This window comes from Orcinus orca, chromosome 19 (genome assembly GCF_937001465.1).
Source record: "Orcinus orca chromosome 19, mOrcOrc1.1, whole genome shotgun sequence".
NCBI lineage: Eukaryota > Metazoa > Chordata > Mammalia > Artiodactyla > Delphinidae > Orcinus > Orcinus orca.
In genome coordinates, this window is record NC_064577.1 from 42,108,172 (window position 1) to 42,133,470 (window position 25,299).

Below are 25,299 nucleotides of genomic sequence, written 5' to 3' on the forward strand. Positions count from 1 at the left end.
GGGAGGGGGAGGGGGAGGGGGATTCCCAAGTGCCTGTAAGAGGCCAGGCCTCGTGAAGGCCTTTTCTCCACCATGGGCATGGCTGAGAACGGGAACGGAGGGGTGGACGTGGGGAGGGAGGGATAGAGAGACTGCAGACAGGTCAGGAATTCCACTGGGCCCCCAGGGGGTGGGAGGAGGGTACAAGAGGGCTTATCCATGGGACTGGAGTAATACAGGAATCAGTACCCCAGGAGAGCGAGAGGGTAGAGACGGACAAGGACAGCACGGGCAGCCCACGAACCCAAGGGGGGCTGGGCAGGCACATGCACAGGTGATAGCAGATGCTCTTCTAGGCCCTCCAGCCCTGTCGGAACACCTGAACAGTGGGGGAAGGACATGCCCTGATGGGCAGCATAGCATTGCCTTCCCGTGTGTGTGTGTGTGTGTGTGTGTGTGTGTGTGTGTGTGCGCGCGCGCGTGTGTGTGAAGGGGGCTGTGGCAGGCTGAGGGTCAGGGTGGGGTGGCAGGTTCCCCACTGCTTAAGACATTTTTGCCCCAATAGTGCAAAGCGCAGGAAGCCCTGGCACCCCTCCCCCCGCCCCCTGCCCCATTCCCCATGGCTTCCGGGGGCATCTGTGTCCACCCATCCATCCCTGCCGACATGCAGCCCTGAGCCCAGGGCCCTCTGGTCTGCTCCGTCCCTCCCCCACCCTCCCCTCCCCCCACCCTCAGAGGGCTACCTCCTCCCTCCCTCTCTCGCCTGCGGAGTGGGCGATAGCCAAAGGGAGGAGGAGGGCAGCTCACCCAAGTGCAGACCAACAGAGCACTCCTCACCAGGAGGGTGGGAGGTGGCTCAAGCCAAAGTCCCTGAATTAGAGAAAAGAAGAGGGGAAAGGGGTTCCAGGGGCACAGGGGCGGCTGGCCTAAAGAGCTTCAAAGAAAAGAGGAGGAGCACCAACCACCCCCTCCCCCGGGGCTTCGACTAAGTGCCACTTGTCTAAGCACCCCCATTCCGGTGCCTGCCTGCCCGGAGTCTGGGATAGTGCATCGAGTGGGAGTGGAAAGGAGGAGGGCAGGGGTTAGAGAGAGCCCAGCAGACAGATGGAAACAGGGGCCGAGGGGGGTGGAGGCTCTCGGAGAAGCTCACGCACACACACCCCCCCCCCAGGGCAGCAGCATCTGGATAGCTAATACTGCAGGATGTGAGGAGGGCGGGACCTTGAGCCACAGTTTTTCCTGTGTGGGTGCCACGATGCGGAAGGAGCTGGTGGGGGACACAGGGAGAGGCCCCTGGGGCTGGGCACTTGAAAGGGGAGCTGTGCGGGCAGCAGGGCAGGCTGGTGAGGGGCCAGTTGGCATCCAGCGTGAGAGGTAGATGGAACTCAGCGGGCACGAGTGGCAGAGAGCAGAGGGAGTACTGGCGCGGGGGTGCCAAAGGGGCACAGAGGGAGGGGCAAGGCAAGGGGGGGTGGCCAGGACCCTGTTGTATTAACTCACAGCTCTGATCGGCAGCCCTACCCCTGGGGACCTGGTGCGGGGGGCAGTTCTCTCTGATGTGGGGGGAGGAGGGGCAGCTCTCAAAGTGCTTGGGGGTGGGGGGGTCCTCCCCTCTGGCCAGCCTCAGTTAATAACTTAATATCATCTCTCTAGCAATCGCTCGCTCTCTCTTTTTTCTCTTTTTTTCTTCTGTCTAGTACTTCTTCATTTATCTTGTCTCCGTGCCTGGTTTCCAAAGTGCAGTTAGAATGACTGTAATTTTTAACCTCCAGGGGAGGGGCCAAGCCAAGCCTTTCTTTGCACCCAGGCATCTGGGGAAGCAGAGAGGCCCTTAGCCTGGAGGGGGAACCTAGGCCAAGAGACTGGGCGGGGGGGGCTCTCTCTTGCATGTGTGCAGGGGGTGAGTTGAGGGCATCTTCCCCCATCCCTCCATCCCCTACGGTCAAGATGGCTTGTCCCCTCTTAGCTCTCCCTCCCTTCTCCTACCTTCTCGGAGGACGGGGTCCTGGGAACTGCAGGACACGGTCCCCCCCGCCCCCTGACCCCCCCCCCCCCCACCTCCCACACTGTCCTTTTCATAGCAAGTTCATTTGTTTGCCCTGCCCCAGGGCTGGAGGTTCTGAGGAGGGACGGGGCAATGCGGGGTGTGTGTGTGTGTGTGTGGGGAGCTGAATCTATCCGAGGACGAGAGGGAGGAGAGAAGAGGTGTGGGGGTCTCCCTCAGCCCCCAGCTCTGCCCCTTCTCTCCAGGCTCCTCCCCACCAGCTCCGCACACCCTCTGGCCGCCTGAGGCTTTAGACTTCCTGATCCTCAAAGACCTCGAGGAAGAGTGGGGGGAAGAGTTCGGTGGGGCACTCGACTTTCATGTGGAGGAAGCGGCTGGCGTGGCAGGCCCCGATCATGCGGAGGTCAGTCACCTTCATCAGCAGCTTGGGCCAGAAATGCGGAATGTTGTGTTTGCGGTGGTTGACGTAGTGCTCGAACGCCAGCAGGTACGCCTCCTGACTCTTCTCGATCTTGTCCACACACAGCAGGCCCGAGCGGTCTGCGGGGAAGGAGGGGCAGGCGGGTGAGTGGGTGGAGGGGGGCAGAGGCGGAGAGGCTGGGGGAGAGGGAAGAAAAACACGTTCTGGGCAAGTGTAGGGGCAACCGCAGGGCAGAGGGAGGGGACCGGGGGGTGGAGGGGCAGGTAAAGAGGACAGAGGGCAAGAGGTAGGCCTGGAAAGAGAGGAGACCTGGAGACAGGGCAGGACTAGCTGACAGAGAGATGGGGTGGGGAGAGCAATACAGAGGGAGTTAGGGGCAAGAAAGGGGGACTGAGGACAGAGGAGGGATGGGGGAGAGAAGGTGAATGGGAACAGAGTAGGGGATGGGGAACAAAGGGATCTGGGGGAGACAGAGAGCAGGTGGGGGCAGAGAGAACAAATGAAGCCAGGATAGGAGTAGAGGAGGGACTGGGAGGTAAGAGATGGGCCTGGATATCAGAACGGAGTGGGGGTGGGTGAAAGAGCAGGGGACAGAGAGGTAGCTTTGTGGAGCAGAGAGACCACGGGGTTAAAGAAGGAGCGTGACAGGCCGAGGGCCCAGCCAAACTCTGGGCCCCTGGAAGCTCCCGAGCCCTCCCAGCCAGGCCTCGGTACCTGTTGACATTAGCAGCACAGCCTGCAGCAGAGCCACTTCCGTGTCATCCAAGTTAAAGGCAGAGAGTGACTTGCCCAGTTCAAAGATGGCATCGGAGACGACACCCAGGCCGCCATTCTTGAGCTGCTCCCGCTTGACAGCCATCTCCCCGCTCAGTGTCAGGGTGTCGCTCTCGGGGTCATAGCGGACAGCCGCCCGCAGGGACATGATCTCCATGCAGCACCCCTTCAGGAGGATGATCTGGTCTTCGCAAGGCAGCTGCAGAACCACAGGGACACTCAGCGGGCCCCTCCCCGTAAGCATCCCCCGCGGGGGCCCCCTGGGAGCCGCAAGGCCACCACGGGCCAGGAACGTGTGCTTTGAACAGCTCCCTTGCAATGAGCGATGGATCTGCCCTGTTTCATTAACTCTCCCAACCGTGCCTCTGAGTTAGGTCCCGTCAGTACCTCCATGCCCACCGCAGATGAGCAAAGGGAGGTATAGGGAGTTAGGCCACGTGGCCAAGGTCACAAGCCAGTAGGGCAGCCTGTTCCCAGAGTCAGTGCTCTTCAAAGTAAGGAGAACTTCCAGAGTCAGGATGGCTGCGTAGACTTCAGGGGAGACAGGAAGGGACGGGCTGGGGAGGCTGGGCCCGTGGAGCCTGCTGGTTCTTTAGGGATCAGCTCACCCTGTGCGTGTATGTGTGTGCGTGTGTGCGTGCGTGTGTGTTGGGTGTGTTGACCTACAGGAATTGCTCCCCATCCAGAGAGCTTCAGATGAGCACGAGCTGGGACTGGGTGACCTGGGGAGCAGCCCGAGGTCTCCCTCCAGCGTGGCACCGTGTCTCTCCTCCCATCTGCCACTCACCTCAGAGAACATGGGCAGTTTTTTGGCAAAGTCCACCACGCGGGTGATGGCCGGGGTGATGATCTTGGTAAACTCGCTGAAGGCCTCAAGGTCTACCTTGTCTCCGTCCGGCATGGAGACGATGGGTGACTGGCCAATGTCATCCGGCTAGAGGGAGAGATGGGGGTCAGCTGGGGCTGCAGACCCCTTTCAACCTCTCACAGAGGCTCCCTGCCCACCAGGGGGAGCTCCAAGGCAGCTTGGGGAGGCGGGGCCACTAGCACCTGGGGACAGCTGTGTCCCAACCCAGGTCTAAGGCTTCTCCCATCTTGGGGCAGAGAATACACCAGCATCAGAGCTCCAAGTTGGCTAATAATCACAAGGATCATAATAGCAGTAGAGGTAATGTCATAACAATAGAAGCTAGATTTACTGAATATTTAACATGTAACTAGGCATGAAGCCATGTGTTTTACACATACTATCTCATTTAATCCTCACCACGACTTATCACCATTAGTTGATGTTATACTTATCATCATTTCACAGATGAGGAAACTGAGACAGACTGCAGCTAAGTAATAAGCCCAAGGTCATGTGGCTAGTAAGTGGTAGAACCAGGATTTGAACCCGGGCAGTCTGATCCCCGACAAGTTACGCACACACGCGCTTGGGATCAGAGTCAGTGCTCCTAACAGCGTACTGTTCCGCACGCGGACACACTCCGCCAGGAGTTTTCTGCCTTCCCCACCATACACAACCAACTATCCGTCTCCTCCCAAGCTGGCCATTTTCTTGGCACTCAGTTTTGCCGGGGCCTAAAACAATGCCCAGCAACCAAGAGGTCCCCCAAAATGCTGTTACATGACTGTGTCCTCACCCTTCCTCCCAGTCACTGTGGGCGGGAAAAAGAGGAGAGCTCACCTCCGTTCACTGGAAATTCGATGAGGAGGGCAAGGCCCTGCCCTCATGGAGCTCCCAGTCAGATGGAAAAGGCAGGACCCTGATAGCAGCGACACACACACAGGTGTACGAATCAGCACTGTCAAGTCGTGGAGACTATCAGCCTTGGGTCAGACTAAACTAAGAAGGCTTTCCAGAGGAGGCAAGACTCTGAGTTCACTCTCCTCTCCTGGCTACCTGGCTGCCGCTCCCCCGTGCTCCCTCTCTCCTTACCAGGAATTTCCGCCTCTGTTTCCAATGGCTGCCCTGGGCATTTGTGCTGCGATGGGCCTCCGTGGCAACGTGGATCAGGTCCCACTCTTCGGGAGTGGGCTCTGGTCGCTGCTGCAGTGATCGGATCATCTCCTCCTTCCGTCGCCGCTCCCGGTTCTGCTCAATCAGCTTGCGTTTGGCCACCCGCTTCGAATCATCTAGAACCACTGTCAACAACAGACAGATACGATGCCCTTTGCATGGCACACTCCGTAACCCACTCAGAAACTATGCTTCCCAGTAGGCCAAGAGAGGCTACGTGACTTCCCAAATCACCTAGCAGTCGGGTGGCACAACCTGGATGCTGAATGATCACTGAGACCACATCAACTCCAATTTGGGCGGACCCAGAGGAAGACCATGTTCTGATCTAAAGGGTTATGGTGACAGTAGTTCACCATTGGACTGTACCATCCAATCCCTAGCTAATGAAAAATGCCCTCTCTCACCCAGAAGTGGGGTGCCTTCTCTAGTAGTCAGAGACACTGTGCTCTTGGGGGGGGGGTACTCAGGACTTATTTCTACCGAACAACTCTAAGGCCCTGGAGTGGTGAAAGGCAGGCAGGCACTGGGGCCCATGCCCAGAGCCCAGAGAGGGATCCTGTTTCCTTTTCTTCAGGGATGAGGGCAGCAGGGACCAAGATTCTGAACATTCATTCTGCCACCAGCCTGACCCAGACTGTCCCTCTGCTCTGTGGGTACCTGGAAGGGAGCTGCCGTGTCTGAACGCACCCCCCCCCCCACAGCTGCCTGGCCCGCTTCCCCCACCCATCCCCTTACAGTCCATGGCCATGCCCACAGCGATGCACTTCTTGAAGCGGCACAGCTGGCACTGATTGCGGGTGATCTTGTCAATGACACAACAGCTGTCATATTTGCACGAGTAGGTGGGGTGGAGGTTCTTCTGGATTGTGCGGCGAAAGAAGCCCTGGAGTTGGGGGAGGGCAGGGAGACGGAGCATGTTGTGATCACAACCCTCCCTTCCTGAATCAACCGTGCAGTTCTCTGGGGTTGGCGGGGGCGGGGGGCGGCGGGCTGGGGAACTAGTGAGGGAACCTGGCATCCTCTCGACACAGCAAGCCCAGCATCACTGGGCTCTGCCAGGACTTAGAAATACACATCCTCAGCCCCCCAGCTGCCTAGGGGCCGGGGTACATGGGTAGTGGTGGTGACAGAGTTAAGGATGGTGACCGCAGTTAGGAGATTTGAGCCTGGGATGGTGTGAGGTGCTCAGAGGCCTGAAGGAATAGCCGCTTTGGACACCCATTAATACCTGATTTTCCATCTTGTTAAACGACTCTAAAAACAACACTGGCCCCAAAACCATTCTCATACATGCTGCCTGTTGCCCATGCAGGTGGAATTCATGAAATGGGGGGCGGGGGGTCAAAAAGTTAAGAAAAGGCATCGGGTATGAACTCTACTAGCATGAAGAGACTATTTTCAATTTTATATACAGAGTTTAGTCTTTGCTTTAAAGGAAAAACCTCAAGACTCAAGATGGCAGTGATAATATGAAGAGCTAACGTCTGCTGCATACTTACTATGTGTCGGGCACTTATAAGCCTTTTCTTTCCTGTATCATCACATTTAACGCTCACGTCAACCCCGTGAGGTAGGAACTGTTATTATCTCCATTTTGCCGACTAAGAAACTGCAGCTTGGAGAGATTAAGCACTTTGCTCAAAGTCATATGGCTAAATGGGCAGCAGACACTCAGAACTGGACCTGAGGTATAAGACACAAGGTCTGAGCTCTCAGATTTTGGGGTGCAACTAAAATCACCTTGGGTAGCCATCAAAAATACAGACTATTGGGCCTCACGCTAGACCTACAACATCAGGCTCTCTAGGAGTGGGAAGGCATCTCTGTCCTTTCGGGATGCCCCGCTGGGACTCAGATGTCCTTGAGGGTGAGGTTCCTGGCTCTATACTACACTGCTGGCATTGCTTGCAGGAACACTGCTAGGGGACTCTATATCCCTGGTGGTCTTGGTCTGATTGACAACACCAGGAAAGAGAGGAACTTGAAGCCTTGACACATTCTTAAAGCTTTCTGTTTCTTGAAAGGTCTTACATTGTCAGGAAGTGATGGTCCTGGGAAAACCATGTAGGCTGAAATGTCCAAAGTGAGATCTAAGGAAGCCTCTTCAAGCCAGAGACCCGCTCTGCCCAGGGAGACTCTGCCATCCTCTTCTCTGGCCTCCGCCATGCCCCCCAGCACTGGTTCTCACCCTTTCAGGTGCAGTGGAAGCAATCCAAGGCAGATTCCACCACGAAACATTCTGATTGAGTAGGGTTGGGATGAGGCCTTGGGATCTGCACTTAACAAGTACTGCAGGTGGTCCAGGAACTACATTTTGAGAAACACTGATGCTGTTTAACTGATGTCAGTCTTTCTCTGGTAGGCTGTGAGCACCGTGAGGGAGGCACACATACTGCAAGTCTCATGCTTAATACACTGAATGGATGGATGAAAGCAGACATGTATTGAGTGCTTCTTTTGTACTTGGCACTGTTTTAAGTACTCTCTGTGCATTATCTCATTTTATTCTTCTAGCAACTCTATGAAGTAGGTAGTATGTTTATCCCCATTTTATAGATGAAGAAACTGAGGCTCAGAGAGATTAGGCATCTTACCTATGAGTGGCAGAGCAGGGATTATGAATGAACAAATGAATGAATGAATGAATAAGAGAAGAGAAATGAGGATATAACAGGTGCGCTTTAGCTTACATGTTTATAGAGCTGTCTGTTGTGCCGGGTGCTGAGGGACTTAAAGGGAATGTGATGGCAGGGGGGGAGGGTGACGCTCAGGTGGTGGGGGAGGGGCAGGAGCTGGCTGGTCCATACCTTGCAGCCCTCACAAGTGATGCAGCGGTAGTGATAACCGGTTGCCTTGTCCCCACACACGACACACTGCTCGTCTTTGTCCAGGTAACTAGGGATATACCCTGGGAGGGAGGAAGGGAGGCAGGCAGGCAGGCATGGCTTGGGTCCCCAGCAGAGAGGCTCCTATACTTTCTCCATCCCCCAGCTTTTCCTTCCTGGCCCATCCCCTAGCCCAACCTCCCTGAAGTGTTCTCTGTCTCCAGGTATAATCCTGGAGACACATCAGAGGTCACCTTGTCCATCCCCTTCCCTAAGAATATGGAGAATCCAGTTCTTCTGACTGCCCCATTCAGGGCTTTTCTCTTGCCGCATGCCAGGGGCAGGGGATATGGGAGAAGGAGAAGCAAATGTCAGAGCAGCTCATCTTGGGGACCTCGGGCAAGGGAGTTATGGGGGAAGGGAAGAGGCCCTTCCTGACCTAATCCATCCTCAAAGGCTGGAGCGTGCCCCACACCACCCCTCTCACCCCAGACAAGTCCATCCCACGCTCTCCAGGAGGCTCTCCCCGTGGGACACAGGAACTGCTGGTATAGGCCCAGGCCCTGGAATTGTCCCGGCCTGGTTCTGTCGGGTTGAGGGTGGGAAGGAAGGCCACACGCAGCCAGGCTCACCTGACATGCTGGTTTTCAGGGAACATTGGCCGTTCTTTCTTTTTCGCTTTCCATCTGGTGACCTGGCACTGGATGGGGGCAAAGTGGGCCGAATCAGAGAGCAGTCCTTGGGCAGCCCCCCTTCTCATTCCATAGGCTGAAGTCATCCCCCACGCCTGACTCCCTCCTTCTTGTGTCCTCATCCTACCTCCCACCCCCAGGTCAACTGACAAAACTGAGAAGGGTCCAGCTATCTGGAAGCTTTGGGGAGAGAGATAAAGGGCTTGGCTGGGGCACAAGCATGTTCTAGGGCCCCAACATACACACACACACACACACACACACACACACACACACACACACACGAGCACGCCCATAATCTATAAGATAGCCACATATTTAAGCCTTCAGTACATGACACATATGCAGAAAGAATCTTCAGGACATGCTTAAAGCTATATAACCTTTAGAATACACACAAATGTGTGCAACATAAGACCAGCACACATGAACAACTATGCTGCCTTCAGTACAAACCCAGGCACGGTAAACAAGCAGCAGGTTCTACCATCTATATCTATGCAACTTTCAAGGCTTTCTCAAATGTGTTATATGACCTCTAGGATATGCCCACATGTTACACAACCCTCTAGACGGGCACCTAATAATACCATGCCCCTCCCCCCAGTGAACATGTGACTTGATTTCCAGGTCATGCACACACGCTAAATAACCACAGTGGGACTTCCCTGGTGGCGCAGTGGTTAGGAGTCTGCCTGCCAACGCAGGGGACACGGATTCGAGCCCTGGTCCGGGAAGATCCCATACGCCGTGAAGCAACTAAGCCCATGCACCACAACTACTGAGCCTGCGCTCTAGAGCCCGCGAGCCACAACTACGGAAGCCCGCGTGTCTGCCACAGCTACTGAGCCCACATGCCGCAACTACTGAGCCCGCGTGCTACAACTACTGAAGCCTGCGTGCCTAGAGCCCGTGCTCTGCAACAAGAGAAGCCACCGCAATGAGAAGTCCACGCACCGCGACGAACAGTAGCCCCCGCTCGCCACAACCAGAGAAAGCCCGCGTGCAGCAACGAAGACCCAACACCAGCCAAAAATTAAAATAAAAGTAAATTAAATAACCACAGTGGACCACTAGAACCTAGACCCAAGAATAGGAGAAAAGGATGGGACTCCCAGAGCTGCCCAGTCCATGGCCGCCCTTTAACAGAGCAGCAAACCTAGGCCCCACTTGTGCCTGGTGACACTGTGGCTGGAGTCAGAGCCAGGACAAGGACGCTGGGCCCCTCCAAGTAAGGTATTAGCAACCCTCAGCCACTGCACACATATGTTGCCAGCCTCTCCACATACATGTTACATAACCTCGGCACACACAGGTTACATAAGCTTTCTACATGCATGCACGGATTGTATAACCTCCCACACCCACCCTGTGTGTGGCATGTTGCAGGGTCCTCCGCCCTCTCTCCACCCGCCTGGGGCCTGATGCGGCTCCCAACACACTGACACAGTGACCTTGGCCAGGGTCACAGCCACAGACAACTCTGTGTTCCACACGCCCTGGGGATTACCCCTGTCTGATGTCTACAACAGTTCGAGGGTCGGATCTCCCTCCTGCCTCTGGAGGGGTGGGTGTGGGGGGAACTCCCCGGCCACCTAGGCCCCAGTCGAGCTGGCAGTCTTCAGCAATTAACTAGACTCACAGCCTCTGGGTGCAGTCCCAGGGACAGCCACATGGTGGCGCAGGGACATGGGGGAGGGGAGGCAGACAGGGGAGGGGCTGCAGTCCTGGGGGACCAGGAACTGGCATTCCCGCCTTTCTCAGAGTTAGCAGCAGACTTTCCCAGATCCACAGAAGTCTGGGCAGGGAGGTACAGAGGCTGTAAGTGAGAGCTACGCAATGACAGGCTAAATCTTTTTCAGAGCCCCCTGGGGTGGGGATTGGGTTGGGGGGATACCCCCATTGCCCTACCCAGCTGCCAGCCCCATCCACTTCCTCTACCCCTCCAGGGACCCAGTCTTGGGCCCCAGGGCTTTGCTGGGCCAGGCCTCCGGCCTCCTGGCTCAGATCTGGTCTCCTAGGCAACGGCCACACTACTCCCCAGAGCACCCCCTCCCCCACCCTCTCCCTGGCCATAGGCACAGGCTGTACCCAGCTCCCAGGGCACCACGCCAACTGAGACTGAGCTCTGTGCCACTTGGAGCTGATGGGAGAGGCAGAGACCCTCTGGGCTCCTGAAGCACAATGCAGATAGTAGGTAACCCGTCCCTAGTTGCGTGTGCAGGGCTGATGCCTCCTCCACGTGGGAGCAAAACCTTCATAGCTGGCATTCACTTTCACTTCCTGGGAGGAGCCCCATGGCAATGCCCGCCCTTGCCCATGAACAAGGAAGAGCTTGTGAGGCTCCCAATAGGTTCCAAATATAAGCGTGAGCTGTGACCAACAGCTACTGGTGCATGTGCCCTGAAATGTCATGTCACATGCACCATGGCTTCTGGACAACACGCTGGTGGTCAGAAGTGAACAACCTGGTAGGGAGAGGAGGGAAATGGCAAGGCTTGGATTCCACATGCTCAGGTGAGGGTGGCTGAGGGGACACTGGGGGGCACTTGAGACTCCCAGCACTGTCAAGGGAGGGGCCACGTGCCTGCTGCCTGTAATTACTCTGCTCTGAATCACCTCCCCCTTTCAAAGTGGGCATCTTTCCATTGAGGTGCCTAATTCCCTGCCGCATGGGAACATGACCTCATCTCCTGGGCAAAGGTAGGCAGCAGGCTTGTTGGCCTCATGCCCATCCCCCCAGAGGTGCTTAAAAGGCCCAAGCTCCACTCTCTCGGGCCCAGCCAGGTGACCCTTCCTGTTGCCTAGGAGTTGGCACGACCTAGTTGCCAGACCCATTACCTGTTCTCCTCTGGGTCTGACCCACACTCCACCTTGCTTGGCTTCTGTTCCATTCACTTTAATTCCATCCAGGATGCCCTCCAGCACGCCAAGAGACTGGGGTGGGCACACTGGCCCCCCCGGCACGCCCACAGGCCGCCCACCCCCCGCCACCCAGGCCCTAGGGCCCAGCACCCATGGTGCCTGCCTCAGCACTTGGCCTTTCACACCATGCCCTGCGCCCCAAGGGGGGCGGGCGGTGAGAGGGGCCAGGGAGTGGCAGATAGTGGGGTTGTGGGGGAAGCCGGGTCTGTGGGGGGGTCCTGGGCTGGGGGAGTAGCTTCGGAATCTTGTCCTGTCCGGAGGTCCCTGCAGAGAGAGGAAAGAGGCAGGGATAAGGCGGCGCCATGGTGGGGCTGGGTGAATAGGATTCCTTTGGTGCCAACATTTGGGGGCTCGTAACGAGATGGTGGTAGTCATGGAGGGCAGGCACCAGGACAACCCTTCAGATTAACAGACAGCAGGCAAGACTGGAGAGCCACATCCTGCTCCCCAGACATGGAAAGTGATGGAGGGAAAGAATGAGGTCACCCATGTACCTCGTCTCAGTCCTCACAGTCAAGTGCCTGGCCCTTAATAGGCGTCTATTAAACATCAGCTATTGTTACCACCCCCCAGTTTCCCTAAAACTCATCAGTATTACAGGGCAAGAGGCCACCAGAGATGGGCAGCTTCAGCCCAGGCATGGGGGGTACTGGTGAAGGAAGTGTGGTTTGTGGGGGCAGCATGCAGGGATCCTGAATGCCCACGTGGGTGCCTTCACGGAGAGGGGCATTGCAAATAGTAGGGAGACGACCCCCCCGGCTGCTGGCTCAGTTACGACTCCCCAGTCCCGGCCCCCCAGGGAGCTTCCCATACAAGGTCCCGAATCACACTTCCCAGTCTGAGGACCAGACTTCCCAGTCGGTTTAGCTGAGCTGCCACCCACCAGGATGGCAAGAGGAGGGGAAAGGAAACTAACCCGCGTTAATGGAATAGAGAATATAAGCCCTCTGGTATCAGAGCTGCACAGGTGAGGAAATAAAGCCTCAGAAAGCCCGACCATTCACTCGAGTTGGCACAGCTAGTGAGCAGCCTGCCTCCAATGCTTGCCTTGTCCTGCTATCTGGGGTCCAGGGCAGTGCCAACCTGGGCCAACCATTCCCCCCATGCTGCTCCGCTGACCCCAGCCTGCAGACCCGAGGCTCCGTGTCTGCACACACAAGGCAGGTGTGGGCACGTGAGAGGGGACAAAAGGTGCAGCTCTCCGCACACAGCCTCCATCGAGTGGCTGCTGCACCAGAGTCGTTGCCCCTGGGCCCCCCCGGCCCCCCCCCCTAGGAACTGATAAGGAGCCAGGGTGGGAGGGGAAAGGAGAGATAAGTCAGGCCATTGGGCAGGGTAGGACCGGGCTGGACCATGGGACAGGGCCTCTGCACTCAGACAAGTCCCCATCCTGGGGAGCAGGGCAGTAGTACAGAAGGGTGGCCTACTCTGCTTTCGATGCCCCCGCAGACCAGAACTGGGCACTGGGGGCTGGACAGGAGACATGGGGTGGAGGGGTGCGAGCAGGGAGCCTTAGCCCAGGGAGCCGTCAAGAAAGTAGGTCAAGTTTTTCTTGGCTTGCGGAGAAATTCCTGTCATAAATTTATAATGGCGTAGCCAGCCCTAAGGGGTGGAGATGGGGGGAGAAGGAGTGGGTGGGGATGCCCAGAGCCTGGGCATAGGGGCCTGCTGCTCTCAGCCAGAGCAGTGAGGGGCTGGGGGCTGAGGCAGGCGTGGGCCTTGGGCTGGACAATAGAGGGCTATTTTCTGTCGCCTCTGTTTCCACTTCTATCTGTGCCCAGTGAAGCTTCCTTTGGTCTGTCTGTCTGCATCTGAATGTCTCTCTCTCTCTCTCTCTGGGTCTGGGTGTCTCCCTGTCTCCTCCACCCCCCAAGACTGTGCCTCGGTGCTTGGCACACCCTGGCTGCGGTGCTGCCCCCGCCTGTCTCCTGCCCACCTGGCATACTGCCACCACTTGTTTACAGAAGCTGGAAAAATCCACTCGCCAGCCTGAGGCCCGAGTGCCCCCGGGGAGGGGAGGAGGCAGGCACAGGAGTGGGCATGCTGAGAGAGGGGCAGCTGCGCGAGCAGGCCCTGGAGGCAGGTGAAGGGAACCGGGGTGTGTGGGAATGGGTATCAGCGGCTATGGGCCAGACCAGGCAGGGAGCACCGGCGGCAGCACATGGCATGGGCAGCTCCTGCCCCAGGCCACAGCTCTGGAAGACCCCTCCCCCTGACTTCTGCTACCGCCAGTTGCTACAGGGCACACCTGGGGCAGTGCCAACCTAAGCCACCATGTTTATTTTCCCTTCCCCCGACCCAGCCTGGCCTTAACTCCAAATGTGGCTGGGCACTGCCAAGGGCTTGCACGTGCCTGCTGCAGGGGGTGGAGGGAGGAGGCCCCCACTCTGCCTCACCTCTATGCTGAGCCGAACGGTGCCTGATGCCACCCAGGCTCCACTGAGCCCCTGGTAGTGGGCAGGGAAGCAAGGTCCTGCCCTCACTGCTTAGGGCACCCTTGCCTGGCACCTAGCAGGAGGCTGGAACCCCTGGGGAGTCCTTGTCATCTCTCTGGGGACATACCTGGGCCTCTGAGGCGACAGGGCAGGCAGAGGGCCCAGCATGCGGGGAGGCACATAGCACATGTGCCTGTGTTAGCTGTGGGCAGTGGGGCAGGGGGGCGGGGCAGAGATACCCATGCTGAAGGGCAGCCTCTCTCCCCTCCTCCTGGAGTCCTCCTCAATTCCCCCAGTGCCAGCCTGGCACATCCCCTGCAGAGGAAGACGATCAGCATCCCCCCAAGAGGCAGAGGGCTGGAGCTATGGGGCTCTGAGACTAGGCCGGACAGCCGGCAGGCAAGGCCCACCTGTTGGCTGGCCTGGCCACCCACTCCCTCTTTGTCAGATAAGAGATGCCTGGTGGCAGTGTGGGCAAGGTGCCCGCGGAGGGGGAAGCATTTCATTAAGCTTAAGTGCTTCTGCAATGGGGGGACTGAGACAAGAGGCCAATGCGGCATCCATGGGCACCATGCCATGTTCCTGCTGCTGGACTGTCCCACTCCGCAGTCCTGTGGACCCAAGGGACTCCCCGGAAGGACTCCTAGGGCTGCCAGAGGGGACTCTCTGCCCCAGAATCCAGCCCCCAATTCTGTACCCACCACTCTCCTGAGTGTCTGCTCTTGGCTTTGGCCCCACCTGTCAGGGCCCGTGAACTTTGTCCTTAATGCTCTACGGAAAGCCCAGCCCTCCTCCTTGCCAACCACAGAGGGAAAGACTCACATAGCGAGAGGGGGGCTGAGAAAATGGGAGAAAGAGAAGAAGCAGAGAGGTGAAAGGGACGATGGGGGAAGAGGGGGAGAAGGATGAGGAGAGGCAAGAACAAAGAGATGGGCAGGGGTGGGGGCAGAGGCAGGGATGACAATGAAGCCAAGGGAGAGGAAGAAAGGCAGCAAGGAGATGGGAGTGGAGAGAGAAGGGTGAGGGAGAAAAGAGGACAGAGAAGGGAAGGGGAGACAAAGGCAGAAAGGTAACAAAGAAAGATGGGTGGGGGGTGCTTCATGGAGGCTGGGGGGAGGGGAGAAGAGAAATGGTTTCCACGGTGACAGCTGGTTCTTGGTGGCCTGGCATGTGGGCTATTAATAGTGCTGTGGGGAGATTCACACCTCCCTCTCCCCTTCCCCTTTGCCTGCTGCTAGGGTGGGGGGAGGTACTTCTCCCCCACTCCCAATTATCTGGCACTGACGCCCTGACTCCACACCATGGGGGCCAAGAAGGGTGGCCAGGTGGCCACTGTAGCCCAAACACACACACACACACACACACACACACACACACACACACGGGCATGCACAGGCAAACACAGGCATCTGTGTGCAGACACTGCCGCCTGTGCCAGCGTGGGCTCCCATGGACAGCCACAAACACCAACAGCCCCGGGAGTCTGGAGATGGTGGAGGCTGCGGCAGCAACACAGGCACGCAGGTTGAGGAGTAGATGCCTCTCGGGGCTGGGACCTCTTCCTCCTCTCCCAGATCCCCCCGTTCTATTCTCAGGTATGGACTGAAGGGGACTGCCCCACCCAACCTGCTGTTATCCTAGTGCCAGCAGAGAGAGGAGGAGTGAAGGCGGGAAGGGAGGTACTATTTGGCAGGTGTGACATGGCAGAGGAGCACACAGACAGAGGCACCAGCTTGGCAAGCGCGGCGGGGGGGGCGTGGGTGGGCAGGGGCTGAGGCAGCCTCTTTGGTGGGCTCTCGCTGGGCCCCCATGAGATGGATTCTGGAGCGTAAGGGCAGTGACCCTTAAGTCTGATCTCCTAGCCACTGTGGGGCCTTGGAGGCTAGAGAATGGGAGATGGGGTTGGGGGATATAATATAAGGGGGAGATAGGTTACTTAAACAAAAGGATCCTCTCCTCCAAAAGAATATAACAGGAAATTCCCCCCTGCAGGTCACAGACAGAAAGACATAAACAGTAGCCTTGACTTGGGCCAGATGCCCAGTATTAACATCAAAGACTGTGCTTCCCGCCCAACCCCACCATAACCTCACCCACCTGCTGCTCTCCTGTCCCTCCTCCCACCCCAGGCCAGCTCCAGTCAGGCATTAAGGTGGGCGCCCAAGTCTAGGGCTCACCTCCATCCCCCCCACGCCTACTGACGATGGTTGTGCCCACATCCATGCTCAAGAGCTCAGCCCCTTCCCTGTCAACCCACAGAACTTCGTGCCCCCTGCCCCAGTTCCCCCCAGAAATGGAGGGGGAGATCCAAATAGCCCAGAAGGCAGAGTTAGGAGCACCCACAAGCTGGGCATACTCTCCCTGCCCTCCCCCCAGCAGCCAGCGGGTAATCGGAGCTGGGAGGTGGGGCAGCTGAAGGCTGGAGGCATGAATGTCACAGGGCCAAGGTGCTCAGTGCAGATGGCATCAGGGGCACAGGGCTTGGGGTCCTCCCTTCCCCACTCCCCTCTTCCAAGGAGGAGGCTGCAGAGAGGAGTCTGCAAGCCCTGGGGAGCACGCCCAGGAGGGAAGGGAATGGTGGACGGGAAAAGAAAAGCAGGGATGTTCTCCCAGGCACCCCAGAGAGGCGGGAGATAGCCCCCACCCAAGCAGAACTGGCCGAGGAGGGGAGGTGGGGGAGAGGGACGAAGAGAGAAGCGGGGAGAGAGAAGCCAGGAGAGTGGAGGGAGGGAATGGGGAGAGAGAGAGAGATTGAAAATTGTGTGTGTGTGTGTGTGTGTGTGTGTGTGTGTGTGTGTGTGTGTGTGAGAGAGAGAGAGAGACAGAGAGAGAGAGAGAGAGAGAGAGAGACACAGAGAGAGAGACACAGAGAGAGAGAGAGAGAGAGAGGGAGGGGGGGAGAGAGAGAGAGAGAGAGAGAGAGAGAGGGAGGGAGGGAGGGAGGGAGGGAGAGAGGGAGAAGGGAGGGAGGGGAGCGCATACGAGGGAGAGAGCAGGCGAGAGCGAGCAAGTAAATGCAGCTGAGTCTCCCGCACACACACGGACACGTGCAGACACACACACTCACCCCGCATGCGCAGAGCCTCGGGCTCTGGGTACCCCATTCCAGCAGATATTCAGAGCCCTCCCCAGCCCACACATGCCCAAAACACGCATACATGGATTGCACGCACAACACACCCACTCACTGATGTGTACAAAGACGTTGATAGCCACCAAAGCCTCAGGTCCCATTCCCCTTCCCTCGCCCACGCCCCATGCGCCTGGGTAAAAGAGAAAATGAAACAGGCAGCTAAGGCTCTAGGAGCCAAGAGCTCATCTCTTCCTTACAAGAGTAAGAGAGGAGGAAGAGGGCTGGGGGCTGGGGCCAATCACGCTGCTCTGCCACTGCTGGAGGTGTGGCTGTGCCTTTGGCCCTAACCTTTAACCCCAGTCCCCAGTGCTGGGTGCCCACCTCCAAAGCAGGGGACCAAGGATAGCATTTTCTGGGCACCAATAAGTTCCATCTTGCTCCCCATGTCTACCCAGAGAACTTCTGACCCCTCCCTCTGGACCACCTCACACAATGGCATGCAAGCGGGAGGTCCCCTTTGGTGCCCCAGCCCTGGCCTGCCAGGAAGGCAGGCGACACCATATGCCTGAAAACCACATGCTCCCCTCCCTCCAGCAGCCCCAGATGCCTCTGTGAGAGACGGAGAACTGTCTCTGGTTCCAAGCAGCGTATGTATCCGCACCCTGGAGCGTTTCAGGCCTTGGGAAGAGAGGAGAATCCACAGGCGTTGTTTGCCGTGCCAGTGCCAGGATGCAATACCGACTGACCACAGGTGTCACCCCACGTTATGTTATTTACCCTCACTCTGCGTGAGGTGGGCATCATTGTCTCCAGATTATGAAAACCTAGGCCCAGAGTCAGAAACTGGCAAATGGTGAAAACCCAGCCTCCAACTCCCAGCCCGCGCTCTTCCCGCCATGGTCACGCTCGCCTCCCTCCCCAAGAGGCACAAAAGTCCCCCAAGCACCTTTAGAGCCATGAGAACCAGGGTTGAGATGAGCTCCCTACTCCAGAGGCTCCCCAGTGGCCCACCTCTGTCCTGGGGGAGCTGCATAAAAGGGATCTGGGGGGAGAGAGGAGTCCTATCACCAGATGCAGAGGAAAGGTGGCAACCCAGGACAGACCCTGGATCTCGAGGTGCCACGCCTAACACCCTCCTTATTCACTGCCACCGTCCTCCACACTAATGCCCCCTCCATGCAGGGGTGGGGAATCTGTCAGCCGGGCTGGGTCCTGGTTGATTGATCAATGGCAGGTAGCTGAGATGCTGGGTCCCCAGGAGAGAGGAAGGGTGTCGTACTCTACTCATAAGGAAGGAGCAGGGGTATGGAGAGAGCCTGCTTTCCTTGTTTTTTCTCTCCCCCATTCCCAGTGCTCAGACTTGTCCTAACCAGAGATGCAGTGATGCCCAAACATTCATGCATTTGCCCCTAACTGGGGAGGTGTGTCCAGGCTGAGATGTCAAGAGCTCCTTTTAAGAAGCAGCTAAAAGGTGATCAGAGGAGGGCAAGGCAGAGGGGCTCCAGCCTGCACAAACTCATGCGGGAGAGAGAAGGGACGTGGAGGCTGAGGAGGCTGGAGATTAGCGACCCACTATCCCTACCACCCCCATCCCCATCCCATTCCTGTGATGTCTAGGAGATCCAATTCTCCACCGAGCTTCTCCAAGAAGTGACCTACAGACTTCCTCGTTGTAACAGCTAACACATACAGTGCTTGTTAGGCACCAGGCACTTGTTAAAGCATTTTATGTATTCTGACTCCTCTAATCCTCAAAAAGCTGAATGAGGTAGGTATTATCCTCCTCAATTCACAGACAAGGCAAGTGAGAGGTTAAATCGCTTGCCCAGGAGTATACAGCCCACAAGTGGCAGGGCTGGGATTCAAACCCAGGCGATCTAGTTCCTATATATATATATATATATATATATATATATATATATATATATATATATATATCCCTGTTTTTAACCATTACAGCATATCACCTGCTAGAGGAACAATATCTTGTTCTTTCATCCAGCTATGTGTTCCCTGTGACCCAGCCTCAGTTTCCCTTTCAGTAGCAGCCATGGATTCTCTATGGTAGAATCCCTACCAGTGTCTCCTCATCCATGGTCTGGGCCACAGCTAGAGGGGAGCATGGCCAGAAATGGTAGATGTCCCCTGCTCAAACTCCCTCTCCAGAAGACTTGCCACTCTGGGCTCGAGGGCCAGCGCATGGGAGAGAGCCTCACGAAGTCTGGGCAGCTGTACCCTCAGAACCAGGCTCTGAGGCTGGGCAAAGCAGACACAGCTGTTGGGCATCTCGGAGGTGGGTCTCAGCTGCCAGGGGTGTGGAGAAAGGCCACTGTGAGTCCTGCCAAAGACCCAGCTCAGCCGGGTCCTGCCAACTCCTGCCACCGCCCCCGGGGGCAATTATCTTCCAGCGGGTCAGTGTGGAGGGAGCCCCCTCTCCGGCCTGTTTGGGAGCTGGCTAGCCATGGCCTGCACACCCAGGCCTTCCACCCAGCTGGTGTCCCCTGGCTGAGCCTGCCAGCCTGAGAGATCAGCATGGGCAGTGGCCGACCCCCTTTCCTTCTACCCCCCACTCCCAGCCCCCCAAACTCGCTGGCCGTAGCTGCAGTACTGAGGAAGCGCAGGATGTCCTGAGCAGCCAGCTGAGCCCCCTGCCTCCCACCCCAACCTCCCGCTGACCCCAGAGGCAGGGCAGGCGGGCCGAGGGGCGGGGTTTGAGTATGAACAACTGGAGAAGAATGAAGAACCTCACCACCAGTTCCCAGCTCTGAGCAAGGAGGCTGCGGCAGAAACGGAGACCAGAACAGGGGTCGACGGGGTCAGGGACAGGTGAGAGTTACAGACTAGCAGAGAAGCGAGGAGGGAGGAGACACAGCGGAGACAGCGTTGGAGCGAAATTCCAAGTCAAAAATACACATCACTCACCCAGACACTCACCAACATACTGCCTCCTACGGCAGGCTTCCAAGTTTAGACAGGAGGGCAGAGGTGGGTAAAGGGGCCAGACTCACGGTGGGAGGCAGGAACTCAGCTGGGGGCCCGTGAGCATCCCCAGGAATGGCTCAAACAACCCCAGCAGGGGCGGCTAGGTTCCTTATTTGCTTTTGGGGTGGGGATAGAGGCTGCTTCCTAGGAGCCAGGTTTCCCCAAGACCCCCCTCCCCCCAGCAACCAGGATCATCTCAGCTCCTGAAGTCACTGAGCACTGCTTCAGGTCCATGACTCGGCCCTCTAGAACTCCCCTACCCCCTACTCTCTTTGCTCTAATTTCTCTGTCCCTCAAAAAAAAAGAACATCAAAAAAGAAGACAGGAGGAAGCTTGAGGAGAAAAGTCTATGACTGTATGTCCATCTAGGGGTGTGCCTGACTGCACAGCTACACCGTGCGCATCCAGAGTTGTAGACCTGTGACTGTGTGGGCCGGAGCCTTGTAAGTGCCTTCTGCACCTGAGGCCCTGGGACTGTGTGCAAATGAGTGTACCTGTGTCCAGAGTTCCCACAGTCAATCAATTAACAAGTATTTACAGAGCACTTCCTATGCTAGGCTCTGGGTGGGATCCAGAGCAATTCCAGAGATTCTCCCAGGTCTCAAGGAGCTCACCATCTGGGGGAGGGGGGGGATGACAAGCGAAAGAGGTGGAAAATGTTATCGTGAATGCATGCCTTACACCATTATGGGAGCAGGGGTTTTGTGGTATACAGAACCTCAGAGAGCCACAGTAAGAGTCCAGGAAAATACTTGTTGCTAAGTTGTGTATCCGTGTGTTGATGTGTAACTGCATTTGCGTTTGACTGAGTGACAGCGACTGATACGGCAAGGAGATGATGCCTGTGTGACTGGGCTCATGCGAGCACGTGTGTGCCTGTGAGTGACAGGGTCTTTTGTAATGTACGGCTGTGTGCAATTGCTCTGTGTTCATGCAAGCGTGCGATAGTGACTTTTTCTGTGTGGGTGACAGCGACTCCTCCTTGTTGTGTGTGACAGCATCTCCATGTGACCCTGTGCATGGGTATGTGCATGGGTTGGTCTCCCTGCTCTTGGTCTCCTGTGGGTGTGTCTCACCCCTCTGAGCTCCCCTGTGCAGTGGCAGCCAGCCTCTTCCCTTGTCCCCATGTGGGTGTGTCCAGCAGCTCCTGTCCTTGAATCCGCCTGGGTGTCCCCGGGTGTGCATGTGGCTGTCTATGTGGGCACATCTGTGTGTCTGCATGTCACGTTTGCTTCCCCCCTCATCTTGGACAACAGCCCCCTTCATCCCTTCCCCCTCCTGGGGCCAGAGCCAGCACTGAGAGGTGGGCTCCCATCTCACTGACTTTCCTTCTGCAACCTCCACCCCTGGAAACGCGTGGCTCTCTCCATTGCCCCTATCATCCCCCACCCCGCAGGCTTTTCCTTCACACTGGACTAGGGAAGGCCCCAGGCAGAGAAGGGGCACCAGAGACACGTTGCAAGGGGAGGGAAACGGGTGGCACACACAACACGGGTCCATTCCTCCCTCTCTTCCCTAACCGCCCTAGCTTGCAACTCCCTTAATCATCTAGGAACCCTCAGATACACCCCCCCGCCCCGCACACACACACCCCCCCCCAACCAGTCGCGTTTTTGCAATTAGGAGTGTTGCAACCAGAGAGCCATGTTCAATTGGGGAGGCGGGTGAAGGGGGGGGGACTTCCTCCTCCCGGGGCCAGTGCAAGCCCACCCCCCACCCCACTCCTACCGCCCTCCGCAGCTGGAGGCAGCTTTGCAAAGGCCACTCGGCCTCGGCCTGGGAGGCTAGGGGTGGGAGCTGGGGGGGCAGGCCTCCGGCGCACCGTAAACAAACCGCGGCGCGGCGGGCGGGGGAGCTCCGGCGGCCGGCAGCGGGGCCGGGCCCGGGAATGCGCAGCGGACGGGCCGGACAGAGGCCGGGCGGGCCCTCGAGGGGGAGGCCCGGACGCCATCTCCGCCGGCGAACCCCGGGGCCCACCGACCTCCCAGCAACGCCTCTCTTCTCCAGGGCGTAAGTTGCAAGCTCCCGGCCAGTGACAGGGTCACCGGGGCGTCCAGGAAAGCTGAGGCTGGCAGCGGGTACCCCTCGGGCGCCCCCAGCCCACCTGGGAGCTGGCCAGAGAGCCCCGCGGCTTTGCATAATCAATCGCGATGCATTTGCATATTAATGCCCTCTCGCTCCCTCCCCCTTACCTCGGCGTGGCGCGCTGGACCGGGCTGGGCAGCGACGCGGGGGTCTCAGCGCCCCGTGCCGGGGGCGTCCATGGGGGGCCGGTGGGGCCCGGGCCGCCCGCCTCCTGCGCCCGGGTGTGAGTGCGAGTGAGCGCGGGGGGGCGGGGGGCGAGTGTGGCGGCCCCGCGGCTCCTCCGGCAGAGGCGGCGGCCGCTCTTAGCTCCTCCCTCCCCCGCCCCACTCTGGCTGGGGCTCGGGCTCTGCGCGCCCGGCCGGCTCTCGGCTGCTCCCTGCAGGCCGCCTAGACGCCGCCGCCGCCGCCGCCGCCGGCCCCCGCCTCCCGCCCCCCGCCCCCCGCCCCCCGCCGCGCCCCGGGACCCCGGCCAGCCGCCCCTCGGCCGCCTCTGCCCCCGCCCCGCCCGCACTTGCCCGCCCCACTCCAGGCGTCTCCGGCGGGAGTGGTACTTGGTGACATATTTTGGAAGAGATGTCATTTAGAAAATAGCCTTCCCTTGCTGGAAGAATTGCAGGGTTGGGGGAGATGCACCACGGGGATGGAGAAGGGCTTATCGGCGAGCCGCCTGCACCTTAGAAGTCGGGGGGAAAGTCTAAATACCAAACCCCAGGAGGTTTAGAGTTTGTTTTGAGTTCGGGTCCCTTCTCTGTCAGTAACTCACTGTGTGACCTTGAACAAATCGCCACCGCTCTAGGTGGCAGAGCTGCCTCAACCTTAAAATTTGAGGATTGTGCACGGTTACCCCTGAGGTCCTTTTAACTTCAATCATCCTGTGTTTTTAATCCTTTTGGAGGTATGCTTCCCCATTACCTCCCTTGCAGGCTCATTTCTAACATCATTACCTGATCCACTGCCTCCTCTTTCAAATGTCACCCTCCTCCAGTATAGGCTTTTTCTATTCACTGTCACCAGTCATTTCCTCAACAATCTGGTCCTCTTGCTGAGCTGGGGAGGGGGTAAGGCTTGCCCTACCCCATCAACTCTCAGCTTCACAGAGGTGGTTTTTCCTCCCATGTTTGCCCCCCCCAATCCAAATGTACAGGGCCAGTCTAAGGAGGAGGGTGGGCTGTGTAAAAATGGATCCCCTTCCCCAAAGGAGAGGTCTCCATCATGCCAGCCCCACCCCTCATGCGCACACACACACACACACACACACACACACACACACACACACACACACACCTGCATTCATGGACATAAAACCAACCCAGTGACGCCAGATCCTTTCATCTCAGGATCTCCCAGCACCAGGCAGAGCCCTAATTACCCCAGCACCCTCCCCTACCCCTCCGGTTCACCTGCTGTCATTAGCTCAGTTTTTACCAGTGGGGGCCATAGCCTTCCCACGGCTCCCAGGGCGAGGCCCTGTCTCCACTCTCTGCTCTTGGAGAGGGGTGTGTGTGTGTGTGTGTGTGTGTGTGTGTGTGTGTGTGTGTGTGTGTGTGTTAAGGGGAGCTGTTCTACCAGTTGCCCAGTTTGTACTGAATCACTTGTCAAATGTGGGGTTCTGACCAACAGCCTATGTGAATTGGGCTGCCCTTGGTCTTCTTTTTTTTTTTTTTTTTTTTTTGCGGTATGCGGGCCTCTCGCTCCAGGGCATGTGGGATCTTCCGGGACTGGGGCACGAACCCGTGTCCCCTGCATCGGTAGGCGGACTCTCAACCACTGCGCCACCAGGGGAGCCCTGCCCTTGGTCTTCTTAGTCTCAGCCACCTGCATCCTCAGCTCTGTTGGAACCACTTCTTTTAGGGGGTATTGGGGTTTGCAATGCATGGGAGAGGCGAGAGTGACTCTCTTGGGACCCCCTGGAATCAAGGGGATGAGAATTGCATGGGATGCAGAGTGGAGTGGTGGTGATTAGGGGTTTGCAGTGGGGGAAGGGAGCCTGCAGTGGGGAATTGGGGCTGCAGTGTGCAGTGTCAGCATGCAGTAAATGAACCTGTGGGTTCAGCCTGGGCTCACGGTGGACATGCAACAGCTGCAATATGGGGCAGGAAGCTGATCACGCAGGGTCAGGGCAGCATGCAGGGGGAGGTGCAGTGATGGTGGCTGTCTGCCAATCAATGCCACCTCCTCAGTGATCGGGTTTGGCTGATTGGTGGGGGGGGGGGTGGGGGGTGGGGGGTGGCGCAGGGCAGGGCCGCAGTGTGCAGTGCTTAGGGTGCAGGCTGTACCATGTATGGAGATAGTCCCTTGGGATTGGGCTGCCCAAGGAGTTAGGCAGTACATAATCTCAGTACATAAGATACATTTATGAGATGAGGTGCATGTGTCCTCTGCATCCATCAGCCAGAAGCAGGAGGCAGTGGAGAGGTCTAGCAGCAATCTGGATTAGGTAGGGCAGGGTGATGGAGTCCAGAGTGAGAAGGTGAAAGTGCTATGGTTTTTGTCTCCCCTCCATTCTGGCTTCCCCACCACATCTTTTTTTTTTTTTTTTTTTGTGGTATGCGGGCCTCCCACTGTTATGGCCTCTCCCATTGTGGAGCACAGGCTCCGGACGCGCAGGCTCAGTGGCCATGGTTCACGGGCCTAGCCGCTCCGCGGCATGTGGGATCTTCCCGGACCGGGGCACGTACCCGTGTCCCCTGCATCGGCAGGCAGACTCTCAACACTGCGCCATCAGGGAAGCCCCCCACCACATCTTTTTGATGAAAGGCCCTAAAGTTATTGGATGAGGGAGACTTTTTGAAATCCTAGACCCAGAGCCATAGAAAATGAAGTGTCTCCTGATCCATCTTTTTTCCCCAGGGCCAGAGTGAGCACCTTGAACTCAAAGATGAAAGTTCACCATTCTTATCTTCTCCTTACCTCTCTCCCTTTCCTTGGCTCCAGATGTGGGCTGGTAACAGACCTGGGCAAGGACAAAGTGAAGGGCATACTGCCTCCAAAGCAGGCATCTTGCCAGATGCCAGGATCCAGCCCAAGTCTGTGCTTATAGCCCCTGGCCCTGTGTTGCATCACTCCCGTTCCCACCG

The 25,299-nt window shown here is 57.6% G+C and overlaps 2 protein-coding genes across 13 annotated transcripts in view; one reads left to right on the top strand and one right to left on the bottom strand.

The window, feature by feature from the left end:
- Positions 1 to 1,429: 1,429 nt before the first annotated feature.
- Positions 1,430 to 22,534, bottom strand: THRA (thyroid hormone receptor alpha). The gene is made up of 9 exons (XM_033410899.2): positions 22,330 to 22,534; positions 11,564 to 11,911; positions 8,663 to 8,730; positions 8,013 to 8,113; positions 5,941 to 6,088; positions 5,122 to 5,327; positions 3,967 to 4,113; positions 3,120 to 3,378; positions 1,430 to 2,524 (listed from the first exon to the last, which is right to left on the bottom strand). Exons 2-9 carry the CDS (start codon positions 11,614 to 11,616, stop codon positions 2,274 to 2,276), a joined length of 1,233 nt encoding a protein of 410 aa, XP_033266790.1. The 5' UTR covers positions 11,617 to 11,911; positions 22,330 to 22,534; the 3' UTR covers positions 1,430 to 2,273.
- MED24 (mediator complex subunit 24) overlaps positions 15,522 to 25,299 on the top strand; it is a 39,384-nt gene continuing 29,606 nt past the window's right edge. For 4 of the 12 annotated variants that reach the window (XR_004478586.2, XM_033410887.2, XM_033410890.2 and 1 more), the window contains exon 1: positions 15,522 to 15,677. The gene's annotated coding sequence lies outside the window, so the exon portion shown is untranslated. Of the gene's footprint in view, positions 15,678 to 22,010; positions 22,148 to 25,299 lie in introns of those variants that run through there. The other 8 variants (XM_033410891.2, XM_033410892.2, XM_033410894.2 and 5 more) reach the window with 3 other exon arrangements.